Source organism: Haliaeetus leucocephalus, unplaced genomic scaffold (genome assembly GCF_000737465.1).
Source record: "Haliaeetus leucocephalus isolate CR32 unplaced genomic scaffold, Haliaeetus_leucocephalus-4.0 Scaffold339, whole genome shotgun sequence".
Taxonomy (NCBI): Eukaryota; Metazoa; Chordata; class Aves; order Accipitriformes; family Accipitridae; genus Haliaeetus; species Haliaeetus leucocephalus.
The window spans coordinates 9,146,889-9,165,282 of NW_010972775.1; the positions used below are offsets into that span (position 1 = coordinate 9,146,889).

At 39.1% G+C, this 18,394-nt stretch overlaps 1 protein-coding gene across 6 annotated transcripts in view; it reads left to right on the forward strand.

Annotated features, from left to right (window-relative positions):
* The window catches only part of RAB27A (RAB27A, member RAS oncogene family), a 34,923-nt gene extending 21,458 nt beyond the window's left edge, over positions 1-13,465 (forward strand). For 5 of the 6 annotated variants that reach the window (XM_010571809.1, XM_010571803.1, XM_010571806.1 and 2 more), the window contains 5 exons: positions 4,721-4,893; positions 6,581-6,666; positions 7,433-7,536; positions 8,303-8,426; positions 11,096-13,465. In XM_010571809.1, the coding sequence (XP_010570111.1) occupies positions 4,741-4,893; positions 6,581-6,666; positions 7,433-7,536; positions 8,303-8,426; positions 11,096-11,294 (666 nt within the window). In that variant the 5' untranslated portion in view covers positions 4,721-4,740 and the 3' untranslated portion in view covers positions 11,295-13,465. Of the gene's footprint in view, positions 1-2,769; positions 2,805-4,720; positions 4,894-6,580; positions 6,667-7,432; positions 7,537-8,302; positions 8,427-11,095 lie in introns of all 6 variants that reach the window. The other variant, XM_010571808.1, reaches the window with a different exon arrangement.
* Positions 13,466-18,394: the final 4,929 nt, after the last annotated feature.

Below are 18,394 nucleotides of genomic sequence, written 5' to 3' on the forward strand. Positions count from 1 at the left end.
CCCCCCCCCCCAGCCCCGAAAGCTTCCTCTGTTAAATATGTATTGCTTCTCTGTGAAATGGGTTGGTGTTGCAGGTCTGAAGTCATGTCAGATGTAATACCTTATATTTCAGTCTTTGCCAAAGAATGATTTTTCTCTTCTTTAGAAATCTATGGTAAAGATGGCTTTCACCATGGTACCCATGGGGGAGCGCAGTGTCCTCGAGTCTGTAGAGAGAAAGAAAGAAAACGGTAGTTTGCATTAGAGATTGCTGTATCCTCCTTGCACCTGAGAGAAAAGGATGTAAAGCTATGAATGGAACCAAACAGCTGTGATCCATATACTCCATCAGTATTACATTTTTATATGAAAACACATTAGGAACAATGTAATTGTATTAAGGCGCGTGGGTGATTTAGCAGATGCTTTAGGTCTGCTCCTAGGTAGGTGATGCACAAATCTTTTCTGAAATGCTGTTTGCCTCTAGGAATAAATGGGCCATATGAACTGTGTAATTGCTTCCCAGCCATGCTGTCAGGCAGGACCCTCCTTAGACATGGAGACATGAGGCACACCTCTTTATCTCTGACCACCTATCAACATGAATGCAGACAGGTGACACGTAAGCCTCTTGGCTGTGTGCTAAAGAGGTGGTGCTAGAAAAATACTCCTACTGGAAGTACTATCTCCAGTGCGCCCTAACTATTCCTTTAGCAGAGTTTGGGGTAAGTGGTATACTTTACTTTAAACTGATGTGCTTGAGGACTGTCTGATTAAGAGCATGTTCAGATTTCCTGACTTTTACACTGTGTGTGTACACATTTTTATTTGCAGCTCAATGCTTTTTTTTTGGGGGGGGGGCTTGTGTTTTCATTTATTCATCTCTTTGTGCCGCCTTCTTTTTTCCTTCTCCCCTCCATCAGCTCTGTAGCAGCACAGGAGTTGCATGTTTTGTGCAAGGCCGGTTCAGAAAGCATGTTCCCTGTCCCCATACTGCACAGCGGAAATCCTGCATGCCAAGCCAATTTCGTTAATTTATGTTTTAGCATTGGAGGCAAAAATACGAGCCTGTTAATGTTGATGCCTGTTAATGTGAAAGTACCTTGGGCTAGGAAATACACTGAACAAGAGCAGCACTTGCTTTGCAGAGCATCCCTTCTTGACAAGCCACAATCTGGATGTGTGTGTATGTGGAGGCTCCAGAGCTGCAGCTGTACAGGCACAGCTTAAGTGATGGCTGTGGGGGTCCTGTCAGCTATGGAAAAGGCCAGTGGAGTTTTCCCAGCACTTGCTCATAGCCCCTGTCCATCTGCACGCTAGGTGAAGGGCAAAGCCAGAGTTGAATGGGATTTAAGGAGGGGTTTGCAAAAGGCAAACCCTGGTGGGCTTGATGTGGAGCCTAAAACTGTGTTCATCAGTGAATTTTTTCAGCCAAGGAGTTCCTACTCTAAAAAACAAGATTTGGGAATGATCATTCTAAAATGAATTCAGATTTTTTTTCTTCTGGTAACCTGATGAATTCTAATTGTATCATCAGTTTTTCTCTGAGTCTTCCTTTTCTACCTCCTACTCTCCTGATATACAAGGTACAGAAATGTGGAAGGAAAGACTGAAACATGGGAAGCTATAAAGCCTAATTAAAAAAAAAAGCAAAATTAGAAGGAAAAAATGGGATGGGTTTTTAGTAGCAGGGCCATGACTTAGAAACTCCACAGCAGTTTTCACTATGAATATACTGTGCTGTGAATTTATTCTTATTTCTGTTATGTGGAGCTGGATGTGTCTGGGCAGTAGGACTGCAGGTCTCGAAGTAGAGGGTGGAGATCACTTTTTAAATATTTGTACAGGGAGGAGGACAAGGCTTGAAACTGCTATGAAAATAGCTCTTTGCATGTCTGCAAGGATAGGTTAACTGTGCAGGGTTTCACAAGAACCACTCCCTAGAGATATCTGAATAATAGATTGACATTATGGGGTGCAGTGAAAGGTGTGTGCATTTCAAAAGCCTAAGGAGAAAATTTCCTTCTCAAGCAAATCCTTTAGAAGGCATTTTTGTGCCCTTCTGTGAAGGGCCTCTAGTCCTCCATCAGTCATTTGCAAATTATATTTGTTACCAGCCATATGGAGAATTGAGGTTTAAGTGGTCCAAATGATGTGGCATGTTTGTCCAAACAGGTACTCTACAAATCATATATGACACTAGGAATACCTTTAGGTTTACTTCCCCAAGGTCTAACCTTGACTGTTCTGTTTTAACCAGGGCTTTCATCCAGCTCTGTCCAATGGAAGGGTGCAGCTGAACCATGACAGTTTCTTACAGCTCCAAGTAAGAGCTGTAGCGCCCTTTCTTCCTCTGTAAGGTCTTGCACAGGGCGTGTGATAAATTAGCTTTCTTACAACATAAATTAGCAGTGATTAGGAGGCACTGTCATTTGTATCTGTTACTGAAAGTATGTTCTATGTAACTAGCTAACAAAATACCAGCAAGACAAGGCAAATACTTCTGCACAGGTGGGGTAGCATAGTAAAAGATATGAAGCTAGCTTGTCTTTGTATAATATACTGGCCCTAAGATTTGCATTTAAGCCTTTTTATGCAACAATTAATTTAGGGGTATTGAAGCTGAAAGAACATGTACTTGAGTAGAGGGGGAGCTTATACAGCCTTTTGTCCTTGGAGAACATATGAAGGCAAGAGAAACACCATATAAAAGTTGAAGTCTAAATCCAATCCAGTCTTTAGCAAAAACCTCCTTGCTTGCTTTTTAAAGTATTTTTCCCTTTCTTCCAGTGCATTTCAATGAAAAGACTTTGTAGAGCTACAAGGTAGGCGATCTGATTTTAATTTTTTTTTTTTTTTACCTTCCCCAACAGCGGGGAGGATTTAAAAACAAAACAAAACAAAACCCCTTTTGCTGGTATGTGTGAGTGTGTCTAATGGATCAGGGCTTTTAATTTCTTCTAAAAATGTCCTTATGTCAGTGTGTGGCTGCTTGTTCAACTTGCTTACTTGAATATGCTGCTCCTTCAGACTTGCGTGGTAGATGCAGCCCTGCAGTTGTGGTGTATTTATGTAAAAAGCTCACTGGTAACTATTACTGTGGGGTTTTTTTTGTTTCAATTTTTTACTCTGTTGCAAAACTCTGTATTAAAACACAACAGTGGAAGGTGTATTAGCTGGCTGTGGCGTGGCAGTGAGTGTCAACTCTGTCACCTAAAACTGCAAGGTTTTACTGTCGTTGATGGCATAATGTAAAATACACCTTGGCTGACTTCAAAAGCGGAAATGGCAAAAAAGTGTCAGATGCTTTCCACTGACTTTTCAGTTGGAGAGTATCTGGGTGTAAATCTGACCGTTGTCTGCGTTTGATCATGTTAAGTCCAGTCATGGCTAAGTTGACTAATTACACGTCTGTCTTGTAACCAAGAGCAGTACTAATATCAAGTTGAAGCTTTAAAGACAGTTATGGTTTTAGCTTAATGATGACGGTGATTGATGCCCACATACTTGAGATAGGGAGTTTGTTCCAAACCTTAAGCTGTGAGTTGATATTCAAGAAATGAATTGGTGTTTTGCCATTGATGCAAACTACTGCAGCATTTGACTTGAAATGAATAATTTTATCTTGTTCAAGCTACAAATAGTTCCAAAAATACTTACAGTTGAAAGAGGAGATTTTACTCTTTTTTTTTTTTTTTTTGTATTTTATTTCATCATCTATCTTATTTTTTGTATTTTGGTATCTATTCCCTCCTTCATAAGAGGCAATTTAATGCCAGTTTTATGTTGCTTTTAGAATAGTTATTTTAGGCTTATCTTTTCATGTTCATGTCTTTGAACACAACATAAGGCAGCTCTCTGCTGTTTTTTTTGGGGAAGAGAGGCTCAGTAGCTACTCAGCAGGAAAGTACTAGTGCACTTGCATCACTCTTTCTAGTATACATGAAATTTGCCAGTGATTTTTGTTATACATTCTAGCTGTTACTGCACTTCGATCAGACTATATCTAATATGGTTATTTTTTCAAAGGCACAAAAAGGATAGAGAGAAATTTCTTAAATGTGTATGGGCCGTGGGAAAATGTGTGCGTTGTTTAATGGCAATTCAGGATCAAGATTTAGTTTAAATTATTAACTAGCATAATGATAAAAACTTTAAAAACTTTGAAAGTTGGCCCTCTAAACAAACAAACAAAAAAACCACCAGCAAAGCCAACAACAACAAAATGTTGCTTGTTTATTTTTCCTCCTTGTATGAAAAAGCTTTTTCAAGACTGAAAAATAGCTATTAATAGAACATGATTGTAATTTGTATTTAAATATAGTGGGCAGTCTGGAAAAAGATTTTTTTTTTTTTTTGCATATGTTCATAATGTCACAGTGAATATAAGGTCAGAATTGCATTCCTGGTATGTTTCCATGCAGGTTCTGCAGTTCATGTTCCAGATGTCTTAAATACTTTGACCTTGATTTTCAGTTGTTCCTGAAGAACTTAAAATTGTGTTGCCTTCTCTTTCTAATAAGAGGAATGTAATAAAATTAACTATGCACTTTTTCAGTCACAGATGAATTTGATATTGGTAATTGGCATAACTGAGAGTTTAAGTGAAAGCAGTATAAAAGAGTACAGAACTGGTCCCACTGCTGGATGCTTTGTAGTTCAAGTAGTGATTTAAATATTTGTCAGAAGAAGCCTTGGCAGAGTTGTTGACTAACTAATCCTTTTTGCTTTGCTTTTTAAGGTGTCTCCTGAATTCTCACTATGTCTGATGGGGACTATGATTACCTCATAAAATTTCTAGCACTTGGTGATTCTGGCGTAGGAAAGACCAGCCTTCTTTACCAATATACAGATGGCAAATTTAATTCCAAATTTATCACAACAGTGGGCATTGACTTTCGGGAAAAGAGAGTGGTGAGTTCTCACAGTGTGCTACTTTAAAATGGTATCTGTCTTGGTGATGGCTAGAATCTATTTTTAAAAAATCAGACCTGCCAATCCTTATGTGTAGGCTTGCAATCAGTAGTTACTGTGTAGTTAATCTTGTGACAAGGAACTGATCTCATTTTGCCTCGTTATTTTGGTCATTGTTGTGTGTTGTCCCCTCCATTTACCTCAAAGTTAAAGTAAGAAGAGCTGATTCTAAGCAACCACTTCTTACTGCTCAGGAAGTGATGAGTGTTATCTACTCCCCGAGTTCTGCACATAGTACCTGGAGTAGCACTTTTATTGCTGAACTCTCTTCGCAAGGAAGGATTGGGCTGTAGTAAAAATGTTTTTGCTGTTTGTGAACTGAAGTGCTAGTGAACAGAGACTGCAATGTTGATTTTAAAACTGTTTTAAAACTATGAATGAAATGGGGTAGCATGATACATGGAGCTGATCTGGCTTCCTAAGCAGTTTCCACTACCAGAGAAGAATTGTGAAAAATAAGGTAGGTTTTTTTTTTTTTAACCCCTGAATTGTTATTAAACTAGGCAAACGTACTTTTGATATGAAGCTGAGCACTGCATTATGATAACCAATTGGATGCTGGTCCTCACTGCACTGAGAAATTAAGTTGGCACAAGTTTTTTTTCATTCTTATGTAGAAGTATTAAATGCCTTTCAGTGTAGTCTGATGATTTCCCAAGTGTCCAGAAATCTGGATGGTATAATGGGCATTGTGCAGACTGGCTTTTGATGGATGTCATGTACCTCAGTAGTGCAAGGAGGAAATATCTCAGTGAAGTGTGAAACTGGTCTCTTGAATAAGTTAGTATTCCTTTTGTGGGAGAGTAAACGTGATGGGTTTACTCAGTCAGCATATTTGATAATTCAGGATAAGATTTAGGTTTCACAACTTGAATCATATAATCCACAAATTCAGCAAGTTTATGTGTCTCTAAAGATACGTTTGTAATTCTGTTAATCTTACGTACAACAATAGTTGAAGGTAAAGAAGATGACCTAACATGAAGTGTTCTAAACAAGAACTTAATCTATTTTTATCTGATCCTTCCAAAGTTAACAGATGCCCTTATTTATGTTTTCATGCTGAGTAAACTGTTCAGCTTTTATTATTATCATCCAATTTCTGCTTTTTAAGCTATGATGTAAGATCTACCCTAAGCTCTTTTTCAGCAATGTTTTGGCAGCTAAGAAGAGATGTCCGTATCTTTATGAGTATATTCTGTTTGCTAATGAGGTTCTGTTAGTGGTACAAATATGTTGCCAGATGGCATGATCTGGTCGTTGCTTTCTTATAATTATATTTCAATTTGAACACAATACAAGATAATAGCAGAAAAATAGAAAATCAAAATACTAAAAATTAAGCTTGTCTATTGAAACTTAATGGCTGCTCTAAATATCTGTTTGGAGTCCATAGTCTATTGGATACTGTTTTTCCAGTTTCACTTTTACCCTTATTTTTAAATATTCAATTGGATGCAAACTTAAATTACTTTTGTCTTGTCAAGCAGAGGGATTGAGTTGTAGTTGGGATCTTTGCATTGGCAATGCTACTTTTGGTGCATTTAATAATCTTAGATGTCAGTTATTTTGTGTTCTATAGAAGCTGGACTGCTAACACTCAGTCTTGGAAATTTACCTTTTACAGGTGTATAGACCCAATGGGCCAGATGGCGTTGGTGGCAGAGGACAGAGGATACATCTTCAGCTCTGGGATACTGCAGGGCAGGAAAGGTATGTTCCACCCCCCACCTAGCAAGTAAGGCAGTTGTCATCAAGCTAGACGCAAATGGAACCGAGTACATGAAGTCTCTTTATTGATTGATGCATTTTAATTGTATGACTCAAGATGGGAAAGTGCACTTATTTTAACAGCAATGGAAAGTTTCCTATGAATACGCATTAAATTACAACTGTAATTTACAACTGTAGAACATTAAAACTGTAATTGTTGCTTTTTGTCTTTTGGAAACTTCCAGTTTATTTTTTCATGGCCAATGCATATAGATGCTTTTAAAGCTTTTCTTTTTTCAGTTTTCCATAAATTTTTGTAAATATGTTGAGGTCTTGGCAAAGTCAGACAGGTGAAATCATCTCAAGGATTCCTTCCTATTTGTCTGTCAAAAGACTAGCATCCTAGTGATTGATAGTCTTAAAATCAAGAACTGATGTGTATAGGGGACAAATTTCTGTTCAAAGTTTGAATTTCATTTCTTATTTTAATGTCTGAATCTTGATCGAGTCATGCTTTATAGTAGAAGACTTTGTGTAAAGCTCTCACGCTCTAGTGAAATGTCTGCTAGACTTCCTTAGGCCTTGATTAGACTATAGTAATGTTAGCAATTCTTGTTATGCAGTCCCTACATCAGCAAAACAATTATGATGATTATTTCATTCTAGTTAATTCAGTCTTAAGTTACCTCAGTTTTATGACTGTATGCAATTATATTTTCAAAGTAACTTCTCAGATGAGCCAACTAATTTCATTTTGCTGGTCTAGGTTTCGTAGCTTGACAACGGCTTTCTTCAGAGATGCCATGGGGTTTCTTTTACTCTTTGATCTGACAAATGAGCAAAGCTTTCTGAATGTCAGGAACTGGATAAGTATGGCATTTCTTTCTTTTTTCTTTTTTCTTTCCTTCTTTGTATGGGCTATGTTTGTAAAGATGGAGTCTCACTGAGAAAGAGAACTGAAAATACTGTTTTTTATAGTTTTCTCAGTAAAAGAAAGTAAATGTTGCATTCAAAATTGTAATAGCTGCTAGTGGTGGCTTCTAGTGCTTACCTGAAATTCAGCTTTGCCTGTGGAACTTGAATCTTAACCCATATATATATAAAAGCAAGCTGAGAGAACATCATATCCCTGGCTCTGGTGATATTCAGTAATTTAAGTGTGCGGAAAGCCTATGCAAAACTCCAGTTTGACTCACCTGAAGCTTTGTCAGCAAAACTTAATGAAAGGCAAATGTTACTAGGCTGGTGTATCTAGCCGAAGGAGTTCCCAAACTGCATCATCCATGAGGAGAGGGAAGTATATCCTTTCCTGGCAGCTCACTGAAGATGCTTAGTGAGCATAACTCCTTAAGCTACAAATACACAGCTTCTGTGCAAACTGTATCAGGCTTCTGCTCCCCTGGCTTGTTCCCTGGCTTTCTCACTGCATACATGATAGTGGATGTTCACCTGTTATCTGGCTCCTCAGTGCAATAGCAGAAGTCCTGTGAGATAACAGAGAACATACTTGTTTTCTTTGTTTCAAAGAGTCATTTTCCTGAAGGACTTTGTGTCTCCTGAAATGTGGTAGTGTTCTTAGTGAGCTTTATGTGTGACAGTAAGTTGTGGCCTCTATTCATGTTGTTGCTGCTGTTAGGTCAGCTACAAATGCATGCATATTGTGAAAACCCTGACATTGTATTATGTGGAAACAAGAGTGATCTGGAAGACCAAAGAATGGTGAAAGAAGAAGAGGCTAAGGAACTTGCAGAAAAATACGGGTAAGTAACTTCCTTCCAGTTATTGCTGTGTTTAAAGCAGAGTGAAATATTTTCTGTAATGCCTTTTCTGTGTACTGAAAGGTTATTGTGAGAATAAGCATTTTAGAATGCTTAACTGGCCGGTGTATGATAATCTTTTTTTCTGTCAGAGATTATAATGTTTTGTGCACTGCCTAAAAATTCATACTTAGTATTGCACTAATCTTGCACTGGAAATTGGTTAATCTTCTTCTTTCCTTGCCAGTAAACTAAGTAAATTTTCACAAACATTCTGGAAAAGACATATTATATAGCTGGAGAGGCAGGTGAATGATGGGGGTCTAATTCTTTGCTCTTGCCTGTGCTGAGGCTCTCTATGGGGCACAGAAAACCCAGGTGTCTTACAAAGTGAAATCCAAAAGAGCATTTGGTGAGGTGATGAGTGTCACATCAGATTTCAGGGAAAACAGAAATAACACCATGCAATGATATTCTAATTTACAAGCTGAGTTGTTTTGCAAAAGTTTGTTGTAGGGTAGCTGTTGTCTCTGGCATTGCCATAGAAACATGTGGCCTCAGTTTCTTTAAAAGCCTCAGGACCCATTCACAAGAGTTGAGAGAGTCTGCTTACAGAGTGCTGGCTTTCCACAGAAGAGCAGTTCTGGTCCAGACCACAGTTCTGCAGTCTCTGCTCCCTCTCCATTCAGTCTTCCCTCAACTGTTCAAGCAATTTTGTTAGGACTGTACCTTAGGTCAATTCTTAGTGACTTTTCCTCAGAGGTGTCAGTCATGTTTTCTTGCAGGCATCTGCACTCTCACAGACATCCAGTGAGTCTGAAAACGGAGTCAGACCAGCAGGAAGACAGGGTAGCCTTGCCCTTCCCCTTCTCTACAGGCACAGATCATGTGTCCCTAAAGGAGCTATGTGAAATCTTTGTTCCTATCAGATACTAATTAATCCCATAGTACTCTTATATCCCATTAACTCTCCCATGGGTCTCATCTCTGGATTACATTTGCATTTCAGTGTGGATTAGAAGTGCACTTTTGAAGCAAACCTTCTGATCCATTTATTGTGAGTGGAGCAGCTTTTTAGCGTGTGAACAGGATTCCTTCTCAATTGAAAACTAAACTAGACAATGTGCTCCAACCAGTAATCTGTGTTCAGTCCAGAGGAATAGATTAGAGCTGGTCCAAAGTAAAGCCTGCAAAACATGCATAGTGTGAACACTCAGTCCTCAGTGCTAACTGCCTTGTTCTGCAGGTCTAGTCTTGTTGTGCCATGCTGTTTCCTATCACGCAGTCACAAATTAGCTTTCCTTGACCTTGAAGAATCATTGGAGGCAAATCAGAAGCAATCTGTCTATTAGAGACAAATGGATTTAGTGCAATATTACCTTCCTACTTTTTCCTTCTTTGAAAATGCTTGTTTGAAGTCCGTGTCACACACACAACAGCAAGTACATATTAACAAGCTGCTTGTGGAGGAGCAAAAACTTTCAAACAGCAGCATATGGCATGTGGCCATTTCTTAAAGATTTGAAAGAGATCTCTTTGCATGTGACTTCCAAAAATAATTTATGAAATGCTTATCTTTGTGGCTGAAAATGCCACTTAATTTAGGAATAGGGAGCTAAAAGTCAAAGTTACAGGTCACATCCAATCTGTAGGCAGTTACAAAGTTCTCTGCCCTGTAGAGATGAGACAGGATAGATGCTAAGAGTCACTTACTCCTGAGGGGAAGCAAGATAAATCCTGCTGCAGTGAACAGTCTTCTGCTAACAAAAGTGTGAGATAGTGAATATCCTCTTTCTGTGGAAAGGCCTTGTAGTGGTAAGTGATGTATTTTGAAGATGATTGTACGAGACCTACACACTGAGACAGTAAGATAGTATTTTTGACGACTCATTGAATCTTGCAAATTAAGTAAGAAATACTTAAAATTATGAAGTGATTATATCAGTCACTTGGGGAGTAACACTAATGTAGCCGCTCTGGCACCACCCTGTGGGAAGTGCTGAGCGCAGAAGGTCAAAGCCTACAGACCTGCCATGGAAACACCCTGATCCACAACAATAATGAAAACTAGTGATGTATTTTCAATACCAAGGTGCCCAGAAACTTTTGTTAACAGAGACATAGGTGGTCTGAGGACTGAGATTTTTTATTTTTTAATGTAAAAGAGTTTATAGCTGAAGTGTCAACAGAAGAAACAGTCACCTTTCGTAGTGATAAGAGTACCACATTAGGAGTCTTTACTGCCTTGTCTGCAGTCCATACTTGCGCTCCCTCTCTTGCAATGACTCCCTAGCTGATGTAGATAGAAATCAGTAAGGAGAACACTTAAGCACACAAGGCCATATAAAGTAATTGCATCTCTTGTTGGGAACAGAGCTGAAAAAAACAGACCTCAGGAGCATAACTTTGGGAACTCGTACTGACCAGTGCCTCTGTAAATTGTGGACTCCATTATGTCAATTAAAGCTTATCCTTCTGCCATACCTACAGAGTCAGCCATTTCATTAATTTCTTTTACATTTCAGTTTACTGATGACTTAGTGTCTTTCTGCTACGGAGTCACATTAACAGCATTTGTGTGATTTCTAAGTATATGGCATTAATCATGTATTGTTTTTTGTCCTATGAATATAAACCGTGATGTGAGTTTGTGGTTTTTTTGTCTCCTGCAGAATACCGTATTTTGAAACTAGTGCAGCTAATGGGAATAATGTAAGCAAAGCCATTGAAACTCTGCTTGACCTCATTATGAAGCGCATGGAACGGTGTGTGGATAAATCCTGGATCCCAGAAGGGGTAGTGCGCTCCAATGGGCACAGCTCTACAGAACAACTGAATGAGGAGCAAGAAAAAGGCAAATGTGGCTGTTAACTCAGTTACAACTATGTTTAACATATACGATAAAGTATGATAAAGTTGCAGCTTAACTGTTTAACTTATGGACAAATCACACTGTAGTTATTTAATGAGCTATATTAATTCTTTATATTAATTTTTGGTTTTTTCCTCTCAAACAACATTGACCTTTGCTTGCAAGGTATGCAGTTTATTAGTGGTGGGACAGAAGATTAATTTGGTGTAGCACTGGATATTCCTCTAATTCTCTACTTTGGAGGGAAGGAGAGGAATTTTCATTACCAAATTTAGAAACATCTCTCTGTGTGGGCAATGAGAAAGGGTAGGCTTCTGAACTGAAGGTTTTTCAATTGCCCTTTGAAGGCTCCATTAACTACACAGACTAGGCATTTAGATTAGATATTGTGACAGCTTTTAGTCTCTACTAACAGCAAGCTTACCAACGTGGTTCTTGGTTTTCAACAGAAACATTTAATCATTTCATCAATCAATAACACTCTTAAAGAGCAAATCCTGTGTTTTCCACAAAAGCCTGCAAGTAGCTTTTCCTTGCTCTCTCAAACCATTGGTTTTTAGTGATGAAAACCAAAAGAAAGCTATTGTATATAGAATAAAAAACTACAGAGAAGCACAGGGGTACATATGTAGAGCACTTTGGGTATGTCATGAAATTGAACGTGTAAACTACAACCGTACTATATAAAATATATCCAACACAGGCTATGAGACCTCCTGACATCATTTGAATGTCTAGAACATGAATTTACATGTACTTATATTTAAATGGCATAACTGTACATCTGTTGTTATGTTTCTTTTACGTTACCATTTTAACAGGAACATAGGGCAACCTAGATGTCAGCAAAATTTCATCGGAGTTAGTGCTTCACACTGAATTTGTTTTATCAAACACAGATTTGGAATGTTTCTTTAAATTTGGATTGAAAAATGAATGATGATTGTCTTCTGGTGAGATACAGCTAAGACACCAGTTCTGTCTAGATCAGTATTTCTATAAATTTATAATGCTCATTGTATTCTGCCAACTTTTGTGTCCTGTACATCTTGGTTATCATATATTCATTTATGGCTTGTTCACTTCCTTTAGGTTGTATTTAAAAAAGAATGGAGTTGCTTTTCTTTTTCCCCCTCTACGGATCACATAAACGTCAATTTTTGTTTCAGTGGATCATGTTACTCTTTGATCATTTTTATTTATTCATACAACCTAAGGAACAATCAGTATTTTTTGGGTCTTTTTTCCAGACTGATTTATAAGATGTGCCTACCAAACTGTTTTCTACCCTGGCAGAGGTTGTATAACTGTAAAGTATTGCCAATTAAAGTCATAACATGCCAAATTGAGTCTTGTTACAGACTTCCCACAGCAGTTTGTTTACAAAACTCCAAAGCTATTACTTCTTTAGAAATTATGTATTTATTTATGTAAATATTCTAACTACTGCAATTTCAGGCAAGCATTGATACCAGTTGTGAATGTGAATTGCAGCATAACAAATTTTTTGAAGGACCAAAAATGTTTCTAGAATAGGAGCTAATAAAAAAACCCCCAACATATATATTTGATGTAGCCTCTGGTTATATTAATAATACAAGAATAAGTGTTAAAACTTGATTCTTAAAATATTTTACAAAGTAATGCATTGTTCTTTAACAAACACAACATGTAAATATTAGATTTTTATCACAGCCTACACAGAATATTTTTAAAGTGCAATATAATTTCACTGCTCTGGGGCTAGGACGGAGATTAAAGCAATTTACATTGAGTAAATATAGGTTTTTTTTCCTACTATACAATACCAAGATTCTAAAATGCTTGTGGACCAGAGTTACTGTAGTTTAACTCAGAGTGCCTTTTGAAGTTACCATCATGTTTCTGACCAGTAAAGTATCAAACTGTACTGTAGGACACAATACATTTCAATGTACTTCAGTGTCTGAATTTCTTTTAATGTAACTCTTTGCTTTTCAGAGGGTTGCAGTGGAACTTTGTCATGTATTAACTTTAATGGGAGTTTTTGTGCTTATAGCTCCATCCAGTTCCTGAAAACGTTAAGGATTATTGCAACTAACTACTGAGCTAAGTGACTACTGAAATGCTGTAAAAATATTTCCTTTTAAATACTTATGTTTAGATTGGATATTAAATACTGAAACTGTCATATTTTTGTCATGCATATTATATGTAACTATTTACTGTATAAAGAGAGTCTACATAAAATTGCTTTGATATCAGCCTTTGAAATCTGCCGTAAGATTTATCTGTTTGAATTATTCTGTGACAAAACTTTTGATCCCTTTTTAACTCTCATGAGAAATCATGGTAAATATTTCTTGACAATGAATTACACTATCCTTATTAGTCTAGTACTGGTTTTAAAAAACAACCAACCAAAGAAGAATGCTCATGTGATGAGAAACTGTTATTTCAAGAAAAGTTGTTTCCATCCAGTGTCAGACGAAAATGTTGATCTGTAACGGAACAAAGTTTTGGAAAGGATTTCCATTATGATGCTTCATCCCAGGATTTCTTATTAATATAAAATAGTTAAACATTCCTGATCTGAACCTTGTCAGCATTTGTTGAACTGAATTGTAACATTTCCTGTTGTCTCATTTCAATATCAGTCTGTGCCTTTCTGCACTGCCCCTATGCATTGTGGTTTTTTTAGTTCAAATGCATCTTAAGTTCTCTTCTGTGGCCTATGTCCCTCTTGATGTTCCTGTCTTGCACTGACCGAACCAGTCGGAATGGGGCTTGATGCATCCTGGGTGATGCCAGAAGGAGCTCAAACCCATAGAAGAAAATAGAGGCAACACTTCTGTATTCGTAAGACATTCAGAAAGCTGCTAACGTGAGCATGTAGCATGTTCAGACCAAAGGGAATCAAGCAATACATTTTGTAAAATCTATTGCTTCTACAAAGGTAAGGAGCTTGTTTTTTCAGAATAGCTGCTTCCATCAAGAGCAGTGTAGATTATCAGGTAGGTTATGATATGCTGGAGGACACAGCTGCTATTCAGATGTTCCTTGACAGGCAAGAGAAATGAGCTGAACTAAACCTTATTAAGTTCACCAAGGGCAAGTGTGACTGGGTATTCCATCCGGGTTGGAATAACCCCATGCAGTAGTACTGGCTGAAAAAACATTTTTGCAGAAAAGGGGATAGGCATCCTCTTCAAAAGCAGGTTGACCAGGAGCTAGAAGTGTGCCCTTGCGGGAAAGGCGGCCAACTGCATCTGGGGCTGCATTAGTAAAATGAAGCTAACAGGTTGAGAAAGTAAGTCTTCCTTTATATTCAGTAATTATAAGACCGCATCTGGAGTTCTGTGTCCTGTTTTGGATACCCCAGTAGAAGAACGACATTGACACACTGGAGTGAGTCTAGCAGATGCCACTAAGATCAGAGGGCTGGAGCACAAGGGGTAGGAGGAGAGAGAACTGTGTTTGCTTAGCTTTAAGAAGAGAAAGCTAAGGGAGACCTTTCTGCTGTCTTGAACTATCTAGTGGGAGGTTATACAGAAGATGGAACCAGACCCATCTCAGAGAGCACAGCAATAGGAAAGAGGCAACAGGGAAAAGTTGGTGCTTAGGAAATTCTGATTAGACATTAGGAAAAAAATGTCATCATACAAGTGGTCAGAAATTGGAACAGGAGCTGAGGAAGTTTATGGAACCGCCATCCTTGAAGACACTAAAAACTCAACTCTCTATGGCCCTGAGCCATCTGGTGTTAATTTGTCCTGCTTTGAGCAGGAGTTGGGTCTAGATGACCTCAAGAAGTGTCTTCCACCTGACATGATTATATGCTCAGTGAACCTGATCCTCCAAGTGCACATGCCTGACAGTTGTCAGTTCTTTTATATGACTGTATATGACAGTTCTTTTACTTCTATTAGGAAAGTTGTACAAGTATGTAAATATTTGCAGACCAAAGCTTTGCTATGAGTTTAAGGTATTGAGTTGAGATGTTTGGTGAAACAATTCTTGCTGTGGTAATCTGTGTCAAAACTCAGTCAAATGAGCCACTCACTTTGCTGTAAAACCTCTTCTTCCAGCGAGGCTGTTTTTCAGCTGGATACCTAATTCTGTCTGTGAATAACTGTTAATGGAGTAGAAGTCCATATTCTTTTTTTATAATTAGTCTGGATTCTGGCTCCAGCAACCTTCAATCTATATTGCCTTTTAGATCAGGAATAAGCACTTCAAAATCCACAACATAATGGCTTGTAGTTGAAGAGGAGATTAGCGCCTTGATATGAAAAAAGGAGGGACGGGGAAATCCGATTGTAAGTGCTTGTAGTATCACTGTGCTCTCACATCCCATCTGTCTGCTGGAGGCATTGGTGACAGTCTGTAATCCACAGTGTTTAAATTGTAGAAGCCACCAAAGACTTCACAATACAGTAGTCTGCCAGGAAAAAGCTGTCTTAAGTGAAATACAGCCCATGGGGAATAAGTCACGTGGGCAGGAAACTCCAAGTAACCAAACTGAAAAAGAAGGATTGCGATTGCATATGCCAAAGTACAGTAGCCCTAGACCTAAGCAACCTTGTTTACTATTTGGTTTTGCCTCTAGCTGTAAACTTGGTGTCTTCCTAGCTTCCCTCATAAAATTGCTTTGTGTATGTGTCTCTAGTCTTTCCTCTTATTGTCTGGGTTGCCATCTTCTGTCACAGCCACAGAGCCTTCCCTCTGGCATGCAGCATGAGAATAACTAATATCCTGTACAGTCCTATCTTGTTCTCTGTCTCTGAGTCAGTTCAGAGCTGTTGTTCCTTAGGGCTGGGGGTGAGTACTAGTCACCAGTCATATGCTCTAGCCTGTGTCTCCTGCAATAGGATGTGGCTGAGGTCTGGTTTCTAAAAAGATTGGAGACAAGTTCTGTGCTGATAAAAGGTTAGTGACTCTACTGTGCTAAAGCAATGTTTTTTCTTCCTTCCATCTTTCTTAATACAGCCCCAAGCTGACTGCCTTTTTTGTTGTTCTAGAAAACAGAAAGCAAAAACTGCCCTAAAGGCACATGCAATTCAACACATGGATTCTTCGCCAAATAGATAGTTAATTTCTTTTAAATGGAGAAGCAGGAATTGTGGTGGTAAAGCCTTACGTGGGGAGGGAAGATTTCAGACTCTTGAGCTGGGATGGCAATCTAAGATTGAAGAACACAGAGAAGACCCTCTCCAATTCCAAACAATTTAGGAAGGTACAGGACCTAGCATTTAGGTCCTTTCCCAATAAACAGGTAACTCTGTAGGAGGGGGAACAGAAGGAGTAATGGGTTCCTTAGAATAATGCACGCAGAGCCATCGGTTTTAGACAGTACTTCAAATTTTGCTTTAAAAATTAATTCCCCTGTAGAAGACTTGGATCTTACAAATACGGAAATGGAGCAGAAAGTGATTTGCCTGAATTCTAGAGTAAATCAGATGTAGATTTAAAAATCTATGTCTGACTCCCTTTCCTTTCCTTGGGTTACTCTCTCTATCCTTATGTTAATACTGAGCAACTTCAGCTTCATTCATTTTTCACACTTGGAACAAAATTTTGCATCTATAATGAGAGGGGATCAAACACAAGCTGATAGCAAAATCTTTTAATTTGTATTTGATTTCCATACTAAGATATGAATGTATGTTTCAGGGAAGTAGAGAGTCATTTGGGAAAGCGGAAAGTCAGCTTACTTTTGAAGATGCAGTATTGTCTAATAGTTCATCCCAACTTCATTGCTGTGTATAGGTTGGGTTTTTGTTTGGTTGGGTTTTTTTTAATACTTCCGTGAGCACAAGTATCTCTCGGCTATCAACAGGATTCTCTCTGGTGAAGTCAAGGGATGGACCGTGCTCTTCATGTAATGGATTACAGTTAGCATGCATGTGGCTGGTGTGTATATCCAGTGAGTGAATGTAGTGTGTTTGTGGTTATTAGCTTATTACTGCTTTTGTAGATAAGTCTTCTCACCCTTTTCCCCCCAGTAACCTGTTTGTGTAATGATTTAGAAATTATGGCTCCAATCGGCCAATAAATGGAGCTTTCTTATAGCTTCAAAGAAAGCACAGCAATGAGAACTTCCACACAAACTATAGTCTCAGCATTGTTCATGTGGTGGCCTTGTGGCCCAGTTTCTCATTTTTGGAACAATAATCTCTTCCACATTTTATATATGACTGATCTGTTTTATTTTTATTAAGAGATCTTGCTAAGACATATAATAAGTCTCATGGTCCTCCTTGTATTTCACGACAGTTAAAGCCTGCTGAAGAAGACTAATTTGAGAAGCTTATGCTACTCTACTAGGGTTAAAACCAAACCAAAATCCCTGAATTAAAAAATGACACATTCTTCCAGAATCCTTGGGAGGGAAAGTGTTTGTTTTGGTGAGGTGAAGGGTCAGTCCTATGTTGTGCTGTAAAGGGGTTTATGTCCCAACAGCGCGGTCCTTCCCGTTTCCCATTCAGTCTGGCAGAGACCACATCAGAAGCAGTAGCTATGTCTGGTCTCCTCACCCCTGCTCAGCAAAAGGAGCTCTTTGTTTTTGAGGTAGGCTTTATGGGATCCGATTTACAGGACTCCTGGGGGGTATCACTTTATTTTGGGTTGCTGGCCCCTTCACAGGGTAGGTCGCTCAGACGACAGAGGAGCATTGCAGCTCTTGTCTTGCAAAGCTGTTCCCTTGTGGGTGCGAGGAGAGACTTCCACGGCCCCCGCTGGGACTGAAAGTGCCGTTTTCCAGCGAGCAGCTTGTGAAGAGATACGGCACTGGCGCGTTGTACCTCTTGGCGCAAGGCGAGCTGTTTGGGGCCCTGCGGCTGGGCTGGCCGCATCACCAAGTAGCCGGAGTGAGTACAGATGGATATAACGCCCAGTATGGTGCTGGCTCAACAGCGATACGAGGCGAAACGACCTGGCGGCTCTGTGGCGGGTTGCGCGGTGCCAAGCCGGGGAAGCGGTTCACGGCCGTCACCGCCTGCCTCACGGCTGGCTGTCGCTCCTGCCGGGCTGGCTCGGCCGCAAACCCAGAGCGAGCGCTCGCTTGTTTCCAGCCCGGTGCCCGCGTCGGGGCTCTTAAGAGCTCCGGATCAGCAGCGGC